The sequence below is a fragment of the Chelonoidis abingdonii genome, chromosome 8 (assembly GCF_003597395.2).
Source record: "Chelonoidis abingdonii isolate Lonesome George chromosome 8, CheloAbing_2.0, whole genome shotgun sequence".
Classification (NCBI taxonomy): Eukaryota; Metazoa; Chordata; order Testudines; family Testudinidae; genus Chelonoidis; species Chelonoidis abingdonii.
The window spans coordinates 17,168,102-17,182,646 of NC_133776.1; the positions used below are offsets into that span (position 1 = coordinate 17,168,102).

Here is a 14,545-nt window from a genome sequence, read left to right on the forward strand (position 1 = left end):
CCAGTTCCAGACTACTGAGTCTGTAGTTTTGAAAAGTGTGTGATGTCTTCTGCATTGCTAATCACCTTACTGGATAACTCTCATGCTCTCATTCACCTTCCTCATCTCCCTTTGTTTACCATAGTTAAGTCTAGTTTTGATTGTAAGATCTGTAGGGCAGGAACCTGTCCTTTTATTTGTCTATAAAATGATGTGTGTATGTGTGGCACTATGTATCATAATGATGAATAGGATAAAGGATGCAAACACTGTTGTTGTGGCTCAGCTAAATACCATGTGCCATTTTCTTCTAATTGTTGTTTCATAGTGCTCTGCTTTTATTATAACAGGTAAGTCGTTCATCTCTTCTGGTTGAGCAGCCTGCGGAAAAAAGGCTCCTAATGGAGGGTCAGGTCATGAGTGTCATGTGTGTTGAGTCAGAGCTGCAGAACAATACAAAACATGCAGAGAACTCCTCAGACACAGAGATAGAGGACATAATTACAGAAGGTTTGTAGATTTAATTTAATACACATTATTCCAGTCAATGCTATGGCATAGACTGTGCAGTCTGTACATCAGGACTGTTTCTCTATCTTAGATCCTTTTGACACTCAATCTAGTGATGATATTTGAAACTATTTTCAAACAGTTATAGCCAAACACAGATTGTAATGGTGTTCAGTATAGATGCACGCTGTTTTAAGAAACTATGTCATTGACTTACCTAAGTAATATAGCATAGCTTGGGCTAGCACCATTCTCAAAAAAGAGATCACGCTGACAATAGCTTCATTGCAAAACAGTTACAGACAATTTTGTTAGAACCCTGGTAATCAAACATTTTTTTTAACTTGGATTATTTTACTACCATGGTTCATAGATTCAAAGGCCAGACAGGATCGCTGTAGTCATCTAGTCTGACCTTCATAACCCAAGCCATAAAACTTCCACAAAATAATCCCTATTTGAATGAGAGCATATCTTGTAGAAAAACATTCTCCATCACTGGCAAATTTTAAATCAAGACTGAATCTACTACAGCCGTGGTTAAATTACTCTGATGATTAATAACCTTCACTGTTAAAAACTGCTGCCTTATTTCCAGTCTGAATTTATATAGCTTCAACTTCCCCCCACTGGATCCTATTACACATATGTCTGCTACACTGAGGATCCCATTATCAAATATTTGTTGCCCATGATAAGTATTTGTAGCCTGTGATTAAGTCAGCCTTGAGCCTCCTCTTTGTTAGATTCCAGGTGTTCAATCTATTTAGTTTATCACTGAGGCATGTTTTCCAATCCTTTAACCAATCTTGTTGCTCTTCTGTGAACCCTCTCCAATTCATCAACATTCTGTGTTCATGCCCTAGTATGGAAAGCATCATAAATGACATAGAGAGAAGAGATTTAGACCTCCTAGTCCAGGCCCCAGTCAATGGTGTATTATTCTCTGCCTTGCATTTTCTAATATATTTTCAGTCTAATTTTAAAGTTCCAAATTCTGCCATCTCTTCTGGGGGATCTCTTCCACAGTCTAATACAGCTGACACTGTCAGGAAGTTGTTTTTGATACTCAGCCTATGATTTTCTTAATTTTCCAGCTCAGCTTCTAGTTTATACCTCCTTGTACCATAATTCCTTTCTGTCCTTCAAATATCCATATATTGTTACCTGCCCCAAATGAGTTGTTAGTTAGCCAAGCTGTACCATATGTGCATCTTTTTCTAATCTTTCCTCATAAGTGCATCAGAGACCTCTCTAGCAATTAGAATTGTTTTTATTATCATGGTTTGCCACTGCTTAAGAGAGGAGAATTGCAGGTGTTTGGGGAGGGAAAAAGCATAATGTTTCTAACAGTTCTGAAGCTAAGAGGAATATTTGTTGATGGTGACATAATAGAAAATGTAATCACTATTAGATTTTTATTTAAACCTGAGATTCAAGTCACAGCTCAAATGATATTTGGGGCCAGATGCCTTGAGATTCCAATTGCATGTAAATTCTCATTTTCGTAGTTAATTTCAGTAACACATTGGAACAGGCCCACATCGATAACTTATTTATCTTGGAAACACTTTATTGAAATGAGATATAGTAGCTTGAAGTCCTATTGTAAATCAAAACACGTGAGATGGTAGCTAAAAATTAAATACAAAATTAATTTTAAGCTTCCAGTCTAGGGTTTTCTGACTTGTTTTAGTTTGAGAGATCACAATTGCTGATACGGCTCATAAGTCCTCCAAAACCTTTTTGCATTTTTCAAGGACAGCCTTAACTTAGTAATTTCCTGATGTTTGAGGACTTCACTTTGAAACCTTAACATTCTTTCAATGCTGTTTTTTAAATTACATTTCCTACATATTTTAAAAATTCAAATTAAAAAAACACGCATTTCACCATGTTCAGCTATTTGGTAGTCATCAGTGGAACATTCTGTACTCTATAAGGTGTACAACCAATGAGATTTGAGCCTCTGGCCTTTCTGTGTCATATATGTAGGCAAGATTCTTCAGAGCCCAGTCTTTTTCCCTGAGAAAGTGACATAACTCCTTGGCTTGCTTGTCCCTTAACAGTTGAGGGATATGGAGTATGGTAAACGAAAAGATAAGTGACAGAATATTTTACAAAAGCTTTTAGAAAGATCTATCACTGTTTAATTGTCTTCATAATTGTGAATGGTGCCAATAGCTCTCAGTGAGAGCTGCCATTTTACTGATTGGCCATCATAAGAGAGGCAGGAGGCTTTCATAGTTGTTATATATGGTAAGTTCTGTTACTTGTGACTTTTTTTGTTAATTTAACAATACTGTATACGTACCCTTCTAGACAAATAAATGACAAAACTTACCTTGTAATAGCTTTGTAAATCTCCTACCTCATGTTTGTGTGTGGAGAGCTCTACTTCTTGATTTATATTAAGCTGTTAGACCAGGGGTAGGCAACCTATGGCATGTGTGCCGAAGGCGGCATGCGAGTTGATTTTGAGTGTCAGTCACACTGCCCAGGGTCTGGCCGCCGGTCTGGAGGGCTCTACATTTTAACTTAATTTTAAATGAAGCTTCTTAAATATTTTAAAAACCTTATTTACTTTACGTACAACAATAGTTTAGTTATATATTATACACTTATAGAAAGAGCCATTCTAAATACGTTAAAATGTATTACTGGCATGTGAGACCTTAAATTAGAGTGAATAAATGAAGACTCGGCACACCACTTCTGAAAGGTTGCCGACCCCTGTGTTAGACTATCAAGATGGCAATTATCTGACTCATCAGTAATTACTAATTTTTTCACTTCATGTGAGATATTTTTAAAATATTACAGGCTTTTACTTTCTTTTGGTGTACGCTTTAAGAGTGTTTGCAGTTTCAGTGGAGTAATTAGCAAGTCATCTTAAATTTGGTAGTTACACTGAATACTGTCTGTTTCATTTTTCACAGAACTCTCTAGGGTTCTTTGCGTAGTAACAATAAGTAAGGCTAAGATTTTGTCACAGATATTTTTAGTAAAAGATCATGGGCAAAAGAGAAAAATTAATGGAAGCTGTGACCTGTCCGTGATTTTACTAAAAATATCCTGGACAAAATGGGGATCTGTGGGTCCCCATACTGCCTGAAGCGGGGCAGCTGTGCAGGGGCTAGGAGCCTCCTGCAGCAGCTGGGGGCTGTGGGATATCCCTGCCACCTGCAGCTCCCAGGGTCCCCCGCTGCCTGTGGAGACCAGAAGCTGCGGGATACTGTTGAGATGAATGGGGCAGACCGCACCTCTAAAAGCTGTTTCCAATGCTGCAAAAGTAGGCAGATGTCAATGCATCATTAGGTGTGTCTGCATTACAAGGGCTACAGCACATTTGCAGCAGCACTATAGTGTAGACACTTGGTACAGCAATGGAAGGGATTTTGTCATCACTTAAGTAAACCCACCCCCTAAAGAGGCAGTAGTTAGGTCAACCTAATAGTGTCTAAAGCATGACAGGTCCTCATCTTTGGAATTTGCTTCCCTCCTGGTTCCAGCATAACCTGGATTTGTTAACTTTCCAGGCACGATTTAAAGTCTGATTTCTTTTGTAATATTTTGGGGAGTTAAAGGATAATGAAAGATAATTTCTGTGCCTTAAGTTTTCTTATGTGTCAGTAAATTGGAAAATTTGCTGTTGAAATTAATCAAAGTATAGTACTGAAAAATGTTTAAATTTTCAGCGGCTCTGACCACTCCCTTTGTAACTAGGACCACGCATTCACATATAATAATCTGAGTGTGGTGATCAATGTGCATTAATAACTATGGTGATAAAATATGCAAAGTAATAATATTAAAACAGCAAATGAAGTATATTTTATATAAGATGGGAACACTGCTTAATTCAGGAGAGAACAGGCTTCCCTGAACCACTTGTCAGAGCACAAAGACAATGAGATGAGCCTGATAAAGATTTGATCACATATATCACTACATTATGCAATCTGAAAAGAAAAAATAAACTAAACATAGGCAATACATCTGACAGTAGCCTAATATTTTTAGGAATCCTGGCTTGGGCATGGCCTGTGTGGCTTAAAAAGGAAAATAACTTAATAATAATTCCCTTCTTGTAGGCTTATTCTTTTCTTAAATTGCTATCTGTTCCATAGATAGATTCAGCGCTTCAGTGGCTTCCTCAATCCTGCTCCTGATTATAAGAGTTATTCTCATCCATTCAGAGAAGAGAAATAGTACTTTGTAACGATATGACATATTACAGCTAAGCGATAGAGCTTGAATTTTGAATATGGATTGTCAAATGCTCACAGTGAACTGTTTATGATCAGTTCATAGAAGGGGAAAGAAAGCTTGATTAAATTTGAGGACATTATCTGCTCATGAAAGGAAACAAAACAAGAGAGTCTAAATTCATTAGATAAATTAAGTAACACTTCACTCTGGTCAAACAACGATTTGTATAATCTACTGGTTTGGCATCAATTGTCTGTTTACCTTTCTAAAGGCATTCAGTTAAATGTGTTGATATTGATATTTGAATTTTACTTTGTGCTTTCTTAAGAGATGAGAAATTAAATGGCATCATATTTAAATTGTTCAAACCGATTTCTTCTTTGTGTCACTCCTTTCTTTAGAGGGACTAGATGAAATGGAAAATGATCTCCTGAAGTGTGAGTTTTGTGGAAAAATGGGATATGCTAATAAGTTCCTGCAGTCAAAGCGATTCTGCTCCATGTCCTGTGCCAAAAGGTATTCTGCATTATTATTTATTTATTTATTTATTTATTTATTTATTAATCAATCAATCAATCAATCAAGGTATAACACTAAAATTGTATATGGCCCTGAAAAATAGTTAAACCCTCCATGCTAAATAACAAACAGTGTCTTTGCCCCAAAGATTTTACAATCTACAGTGATGAGGGGATACAGTGTATATATTAAAAAGCAATTCAGAAAATAGAGTGATGTGTTCTGGCATAGCTGAAATGCTGCATAGAATAGGTAGGGCTTTAGATGTTTATTAGACTGAGTGGGAATAGTCTTTACTTACATACATAAAAGAGAAATAAAAAATGTAATGAGCAAGTATAGTTTAGTTATTGTTTTCCAAAGCTGCTCTGGTGCTCTAAATAAACCATGCTGCACAACAGTTAGTTATTTACTTAAATAACAAAGTAACAGGTGGTTTCAAGTCCTTCTCTGGTCTGATTATATTTGACTTTGTTTTTAAAAAAAAATCAAACTTTCATTTGTGAGGTCTTCAGAATTTAATATTGAAGTCTACAGATACACTGTTACACTTAGCTAGAGGTATTAATCTTTTAGTGATCTTTTGCTGTAGAAGTTTTATCTTGTGTTTTTTTTTTCCTGATTTGAATATTTAAAACCAATTTTAATTTAAAATGAAAAAGTAAGCTAAATTCATTTTACTGCAGGTTTTCATAGAACTGCTTTCATTAATTCCAGAGCATAGAGAGGAAAGCATGATTTATCCACTGACCATTCTAAAACCAAAAAGTATGTGTAATTTTTCTCCAATCTGGTCGTCTTCTTTTGAAATGGTTGAAGATTGAATGAGATCATCATGAGTCAAAGTCAGACAGTTTCTGTCACAAATTAGTTGAGTAAACAGATAGAATCTGTTAAACTCAAGGCTAGACATAGGTACTATAGATCCAAGGAGAGATGAGATCTGGTGACGCTGCTTTTCCTAGAACTTAAACTCTTTTTGATTTCTGGCGGATTCAGGATTCCAGGCACGGCGGCATCTAAATAGGGTTGCCAGGTGTCCGGTTTTTGACCAGAACACCTGGTCAAAAAGGGACCCTGACGGGTCCGGTCAGCACCTCTGACCGGGCGGTTAAAAGTCCAGTCAGCGGTGCTGCGGGGCTAAGACAGGCTAGTCCCTTCCTGTGCTGGCATAGCCAGCAAGTCTGTCTTTGAGGCTGTAGGGGCCACAGGGCTCCACGCACTGGCTCCGCACTCTCATTAACCAGGAACTGCGGCCAATGGGAGCTGCGGGGAGGGGGGGTGGGGGGCCTGCAGGCGAGAACAGTGCTCGGAGCCTCCTGGCTCCCCAACCCAGAAGCAAGTCCTGTACCTGCTGGCCACTTCCAGGGTGCGGCACGGAGCCAGGACAGGCAGGGAGCCTGCCTAAACTCCGCTGTGCCACTGACTGGGAGCCACCTGAGGTAAGCCTGCACCCCGAGCCCCTGCTCCAGCCCTGAGCCCCACTGCAAACTCGGAGCCGCCTCCTGCACTCCAAACCCCTCATCCTCAGAGCCTGCACGCACACACACACCCGCGCCCCAGCCCTGATCCCACCCCTGCCCTCCAAACCCCTTGATCTCAGCCCGGAGCACCCTCTTGTACCCCCCAAATCCCTCATCCCCAGAGCGCTCACCCCCATGCCCTAGGCCGGAGCCCCCTCAACCACAGCCCGGAGCACCCTCCTGCACCTCAAATCCCTCATCCCTGGCTCCATACCAAAGCCTGCACCCCCATCCAGAGCCCTCACCCTCCATCCCCACTCCCCAACCCCCTGCTTCAGCCTAGAGCCCCCTCCTGCACCCTGAACCCATCATTTCTGTTCCCACCCTGGAACCCACACCCCCAGTCCAAAGCCCGCTCCCGCACCCCAACCTCCTGCCGCAGTCTGGTGAAAATGAGTGAGTGAGGGTGGGAAGTGCAAGCAACAGAGGGAAGCGGGGAATTGAGTGAGTGGGGGCGAGGCCTTGGAGAAGGGGTGGGATAAGTGTGTTTAGGTTTGTGCAAGTTTAAAGTTGGCAACCCTGCATCTAAAGAACATGTGATTGTCAGATTAGAAAATATAGGACAAGATTCTCAGTCCATGTGAATCGATGTAGCTCAACTGAAATCAGTGAAGCTGCACTGATTACACCATCTGAGAATCTGACCCATAATGTAGGGAACAATCCTTCACTTGTAAGGGAAATGTTAGATTAACTTAAATATCTTCCTTTTCTAACTGCAGATATTACAATACTGCAGGATTTTTTTTTGCAAGATGCTAAGAATTTAAACTCCTTTTTGTGTAAAGAGCATTAAGAATTTAATGAAAATACTTGGAATTAAATTTTCCAGTTAGTGATTATTTTTTATAGTTGAGCTGAAAGTACAAAAGTCCAGTCTCCATTATTTATCTGCCTTCTTAAGCAATGGAACAAGGGTGAACGCTTTAGGTTAAATTGAGAACTTGGTTTATTAACTAAATTAAATGAGATCACAAATGTGATGTGGCAGGAAAAATGTCCCATGCACTTTTTGGGCTGTGTACACAGAGGAGCAAGGCAGTAATAGACACTCTGAGCATCACATTACCAAAATGATATAGAATTGATAAATTTGAGAGAAATGAGAGAAGAGCAACAAAAATTATTAAGGAGCTTGACCAGAATGATTAATGATGGAATATTAAAAGAGCTAAACATGTATAGCTTGGCTAACTAACCCATGATTATGAAGAGAATATAACTGTTACAGATATTTGAAGGCCAAAGAGGGAGAAAAATTATTTTGATGTTCTTCAAGGGGGCATAGTTTGGGACCATGAGATTAAAGTAAAAAAGAAATCTTGAATGTCAAGGAAAATAGCCTGATGGTGTGGTTTGTTAGTCTGTGGTATAGTCTCCCAAGGTGGTCTGAATGAAGCCTCAGTACTTGAGCTATTTAAAAATATATAGAATAAGGCCCTGGAATATGTACTGTAACAATAGTCCTGCACTGGGTGGGAGATAGATTTTCCCATGTCTAATTTCAGTCATTCTGTTTAGATTCTGATAAAAGATTCATATGAACATTCACAAAAAGCTTCTGGGCTGAGCCCCCTACTAAGCTTTTGCCAGTGAGGAAAAACAAAATTTCATAGCAGAAAGGTCTCCTTTTGAAATTACTTGTGCAGATACCCATTGTTAGGAGTGCCTTGCTTTGTCTTACAAGCCATTGAATCATTTCAGTAGAAACAAAACTAAGGGGCATGCGTATCCCAGACTTTCTTGAAATACAGCAGTATGGGTAAAAGGCCCGGCTTCCTTATCATCCCTCTGTTCTTTTTTCTGTCATCAAGGGTTGCTATGTGACCTCCACTTCTCTCTTTTGTCAATTTAGGTCCTAATGCTACCTTTTGGTGTCTGTGTGAGGCGTGTACACACTATAATTCTACAATCCGTTTGGGATTTTGCATCCCAAGCTAGAGGCAACGGAACTTGTAGGTTCAAAGTCCATTTAGTGGAGGAATATTTGTCAACCTCTTGATTCCGCTGACCTCAGATGATGCCTCATGATGAGGAGGCTCCAAAGCCTTCTGCTCCTCACCCTAGTGGTTTGAGCAGTTGTGGCTGTCTGCCTTTGTTGTTAAGGATCACAGATGTATCTTTATTTGGACAAGTGGCTTATAAGAATTCTGTCAGATCAGGTTTGAGTCACATCAGCAAGATAACATGCTGCTTCTTCAACCTTTTTGGGCTGAGGATATATTTAGAAAAGTCTGGATTAAGTCCAGCTCAAATGCAACAATTCATAGGAGCTCCTTTGGATTCCAGAAGGATCCCTGCTTGTCTGGTTCAAGGCTGATTCTATGAAAGGCAGTTGTATCACAACTTCCCAGTAAGCATCTGTTGAGAGTGATAAGACTGATGGCTTCATGCACTTTCATAATGCCATTTATGAGACTTCTTATGCATCTGCTTTAGGGGTTTGGCTAAATTCTTCTTCGAGTGCTTGCTCATATCCATTCCAGTTAGGTGTGCACGCGCTGCGTGCATGTTTGTTGAAAGATTTTTACCCTAGCAACACTCAATGGGCCGGCAGGGTGCCCCCTGGAGTGGCGCCGCTATGGTGCCAGATATATACCCCTGCCTGCCCATCCGCTCCTCAGTTCCTTCTTACCGCCCATGTCAGTCATTGGAACAGTGGAGCGCGGCTTAGCTGATCTCCACTCCCTAGCTTTTCACTCATTTCTAATTGTTATTGTGTATATAGTTCAATATTTCTAGTTAGTTTTCTAGTTTTATTAGTTCTTTGTAGTAGTTATTGTATACAGTTAAGGGGGATCGGGGATTAGCCCCTTCCCCTCACGCGGTACTGGGGCCCATGCCTGGTTCACCAGGCTTCAAACCGTGCTCGGCCTGTCATAGGCCGATGCCCACAGGAGACCCTCACAACTCCTGTCTCAAGTGCTTGGGCGAATCGCACCTCACAGACAAGTGCCGCATCTGCAAGGCTTTCAAGCCCCAGATGAAAAAAGAGCGGGACATTTGTCTAAAGCAACTCTTGATGGAGGCAGCTCTAACTCCTCCATCTTCGGCACCGACTGCGGCACCGGGGACAAGTGCCTCCTCCGCACCGGAGCACACAGGTACAATAAAGGCTCCTCAACACCACCCTTCACTGGCCCAAGCTCCTGCCCGGCACTGCTCTCTCTCCCCAAGGAGCAAGAAACATAAGACTCCTGCGGCTCCCGTATCTACGCCGCAGTCAGAGCGCATTACTAAGTCGGACCACCCGGCACTGTCAACTGCCGCGGCGCCAACGTCTTCTGCACCGTTAATTCCGGTCTCGGAAGAGCCGTTGAGTCCGGTGCCTACCAGCTCCCCGGCACACGCCGTGGTTGAGCTTATCGTGCCCTCCACACCAGAGACGTTCTCCATGGCACAGGAGTTGATTGCCTTGACGGAGCCCGAGCTGCCTCAACCCCTGGCACCACCGGTGCGGGTTGTTCAATCATTAGGCAAGCGTGCACTGATGAGACCATCTTCGCCTGGTACTACCGAACGTCGCCGGTCACGGTCCAGGTCCCGCACGAACTCTCGGTTCCATCATCAATCCTGGTCCCGACGCTGCTCACAGTCCCGGTACCGGTCATACTTGCGGCACCGTTCAAGATCCCAGTCACCAACCCGATATTCTCGGCACCGATCCAGGTCCCGGCACCGCTCGCGGCACCGTACCTCTCGCAGCCAATCTCAACACGGGGATTCAAGGCACCGGTCGACCTCCCGGCACCGCGCCGGTCGCAGGTCTCGGTCTCACTCCTGGCACCGGTATGACTCCCGGTACTGTTCTCCGGTGCTGCATGGAAACGGATCGAATGGACGCAGAGACCCTCCCCAAACGGTCTCAGTGCCTCCGTGGCCTTCTCGTCATCCATCCATCTCATCCCATTCGGACAGTGCTTCCTATGGGGATTCGGATAATCACAGCAGATTCGCCCGAGGAACGCATGGCTCAGACCAGGGACCTCATCAGTGGTCCTTTTGGACACCTTGGGCTTATCACCAAGGTGCCGGAGGCCACTGCCAGAGGCCACTGTTAGCAGACTTCCCCCGGCTGGTATGGAAGAAGCTCCTGCCCATGCACCGGACCCAAATGATCTTCTGGCTCTGGAGGTCCCCCAGGATCAGGAGTCAGTACAGGACCCAATCGTCCCGGGGCTTTCATCCTCCTCTTCTCCGGATGAGGCAGTAGCGGGGACTTCATCATCGGGCCCGCCTCCAATCAACCTCAGGTCACACCAAGACCTTCTGCGGCTTGTCGCCCAGAATATCAGCTTGCCAGCAGAGGAAGTTCCAGAGGTGGAAGACCCAGTGATAAGTATATTGTTGGCGGAGGCACCAACTAGGGTGGCCCTCCCCTTCATCCATTCGATCCAGGCTAGGGCAGACACCATCTGGCAATCCCCGGCATCCATGCCACCCACAGCCAGAGGGGTCGAACAGAAATACATGGTGCCCTCCAAAGGGTATGAGTACCTCTATGTGCACCCCCCTCCCCGTTCATTGGTTGTACAGTCCGTCAATGAATGGGAGCGCCACGGCCAACAAGCCCCTGCACCTAAATCAAGGGAGGCTAGGCGAACGGATTTGTTGGGACGAAAAATCTATTCCGCGGGAGGCCTCCAACTCAGGGTAGCGAACCAACAAGCCCTCCTGAGTAGGTACAACTACAACACTTGGGAGGCGGTAGGGAAGTTTACAGAGCTGGTCCTGCAGGACTCCCACCAGGAATTTACAGCACTCCTGGAGGAAGGAAAGAAAGTAGCGCAGACCTCCCTACAGGCCTCGCTGGATGCCACCGATTCGGCAGCAAGAACGGTCTGGAATTGCCATGCGACGTATGTCATGGCTGCAAGTGTCAGGCCTGCCACCTGAACTTCAGTACACTATACAAGACTTACCATTTGATGGCCAGGGCCTATTCTCACAGAAGATGGACCCTAGGCTACAGAGTCTAAAAGACAATCACGTAATTATGCGTTCGCTAGGAATGCATACGCCACAGACTCAAGAACGATCCTTCCGCTCCCAGCCTCAGCGCCCTTACCCCCCGCCTAGGCCAAGGCAAGACTTTACCAGAAGGCGAGGTCGTACCAACCACAGACATCAGTCTGGACCTCAAGGGGGTAACAGTTCCGGTCCCACCAAGCCAACAGCGGGACTCAAATCAAACTTTTGAGGGTGCACCCGAGAGCAGTGTACCAATTGTCACCCAGGATTCTTTTCAGTTCTACAACCGCCTTTCCCCGTTCCTCCCTGCATGGTCCCAATTAACCTTGGATCTTTGGTTCCTATGCATGGTGGAGCTTGGATACCATCTTCAGTTTCTTTCACCTCCTCCCTCCCAACCCCCCTCCTCGTCCCTCTTCAGGGACCCCTCTCACGAGCAACTCCTCCTTCAGGAGAGTCAGAGGCTCCTTACAATTGGAGCTATAGAGGAGATACCAGAGGAACTAAGGGGCAAGGGGTTTTATTCCCGATATTTCCTAATCCCCAAGGTGAAAGGGGGCCTCCAACCTATCCTAGGCCTGCGAGGACTGAACAAATTCATGAAAAAGTTCAAGTTCCGCATGGTATCCCTGGGAACCATCATTCCTTTCCTAGATACTGGAGATTGGTACGCCGCTCTCGACATGAAGGACGCATATCTCCACATTGCAATTTACCCCCCGCACAGACGGTATCTACGCTTTGTGGTGAATCATCAACATTATCAATTTACGGTCCTTCCCTTTGGCCTCTCCTCGGCCCCTCGGGTATTCACGAAGTGCATGGCAGTAGGTACCGCTTCCCTCCGTCATCGTCGAATACATGTCTTCCCATACCTCGACGACTGGCTTATTCGAGGGACCTCCGAGGCACAAGTCACCAGTCATGTGAGCATCATCAGGGACCTATTCACGCATCTAGGCCTGATAATCAATTTGGAAAAATCCACTCTGGTGCCTACGCAGAGGATAGAGTTCATCGGGGCCACGCTGGACACCAATCTTGCTGCGGCCAGTTTGCCTGTACCTCGTTTTCAGGCTATAGTCTCCCTTGTACAAAGACTTCAAAGCTTCCCCACAACCTCTGCCCGCACTTGCCTTGGCCTTCTCGGTCACATGGCTGCATCCACATTCGTCACAAAGCACACCAGACTGCGCATGCGTCCTCTTCAAACTTGGCTCTCCTCAGCCTATCGTCCGGGCAGAGATGCCATAGACATTATACTCACAATTCCACCGAGCATTCTAGGCTTCCTCGACTGGTGGCTGACGCCATCCCTGGTGCGTGCAGGTCTGCCGTTCCATCCACCGCAGCCCTCCGCGTCCCTAACAACGGACGCGTCATCTCTCGACTTGGGTGCTCACCTAGGGCACCTTGGCATTCGAGGCCTTTGGTCGTCTCGGGAGTTGGCATTACACATAAATGTCCGAGAACTGAGAGTGGTCCGACTGGCTTGCCAAGCGTTCCAGCATCATCTACAGGGCTGTTGTGTTGCAGTGTTTACAGACAACACAACAGCCATGTATTACATAAACAAACAGGGGTGACACGATCCTCCTCCCTTTGTCTGGAGGCGATTCAACTATGGGACTTCTGCATAGCCCACTCAATAGACCTGATAGCCTCCTTTCTCCCAGGAGTCCAGATCACTCTCGCAGATCAACTGAGCAGATCCTTCCTGTCTCAAGAGTGGTCCATCCGTCCAGACAGTCCCCATTCTGTATTCCGGACGTGGGGCTTTCCCCACATAGACCTCTTTGCCTCCCGAGAGAACAGGAAATGCCAGGTGTTCTGCTCCCTACAAGGTTGCTCCCCGGGCTTCCTCTCGGACGCGTTCCTAATTCCGTGGAAAGGTCACTTATTTTATGCCTTCGCACCGTTTCCTCTCGTCCACAGTTCTACTCAAGCTCCGCAGGGACAGAGCCCAACTAATACTGATCACTCCAGCATGGGTGAGACAGCACTGGTACACCCTGCTGCTCGACCTCTCTCTGGCAAACTTGATCCCCCTGCCACTCTGGCCAGACCTCATAACGCAGGACTTCGGCAGGCTTCACCACCCGGACCTGCAGTCCCTTCATCTGACAGAATGGCTGCTGTCTGGTTGAGCCAATCTGAGTTGCGTTGTTCTACCACAGTGCAACACGTGCTGCTGGGAAGCAGAAAGCCTGCCACGCGGACGACATATCTCGCCAAGTGGAAGCGCCTCTCCCACTGGTGTGCCTAGCATGACTTTATCCCCGAAGGTGTATCAGTCCCCATTATCTTGGACTATTTATGGTCCCTCAAGGAGCAGGGCCTGGCAGTCTCTTCTATACGGGTGCATCTTGCAGCTATTTCCACCTTCCATCCTGGGGAAACTGGCACTTCAATCTTTTCTCACCCCATAGTTTCCAGGTTCCTCAAAGGCTTGGAGTGGCTCTACCCTCAGGTCAAGCGCCCAGCCCCTATCTGGGATCTAAACCTCGTATTAGCTAGGCTCATGGGTCCCCCCTTTGAGCCTTTAGCCCAATGCTCACTGCTGTACCTGTCCTGGAAGACAGCCTTCCTCGTCGCTATCACCTCGGCTAGGCGAGTCTCGGAACTTCGAGCTTTGATTGTGGATCCCCTGTATACGGTATTCCACAAGGACAAGGTACAGCTGCGACCGCACCCGGCATTCCTCCCTAAGATGGTCTCTGCCTTCCACGTTAATCAAGACATCTTTCTACCAGTCTTTTTCCTGAAGCCGCACTCATCACGTCGGGAACAACAACTGCATACTCTGGATGTCCACAGGGCTCTCGGCTTTT

General features: G+C 45.2%; 1 protein-coding gene across 5 annotated transcripts in view; it reads left to right on the plus strand.

Moving 5' to 3' along the window:
- The window catches only part of PHC3 (polyhomeotic homolog 3), a 94,796-nt gene that overhangs the window by 63,681 nt on the left and 16,570 nt on the right, over window positions 1–14,545 (plus strand). For all 5 annotated transcript variants that reach the window (XR_004374136.2, XM_032783692.2, XM_032783691.2 and 2 more), the window contains exons 11-12: window positions 330–489; window positions 5,103–5,217. Coding sequence is in view for 4 of the 5 variants with exons in the window: in XM_032783692.2 (XP_032639583.1) it covers window positions 330–489; window positions 5,103–5,217 (275 nt within the window). In the remaining variant the exon portion in view is untranslated. The remainder of the gene's footprint in view (window positions 1–329; window positions 490–5,102; window positions 5,218–14,545) is intronic.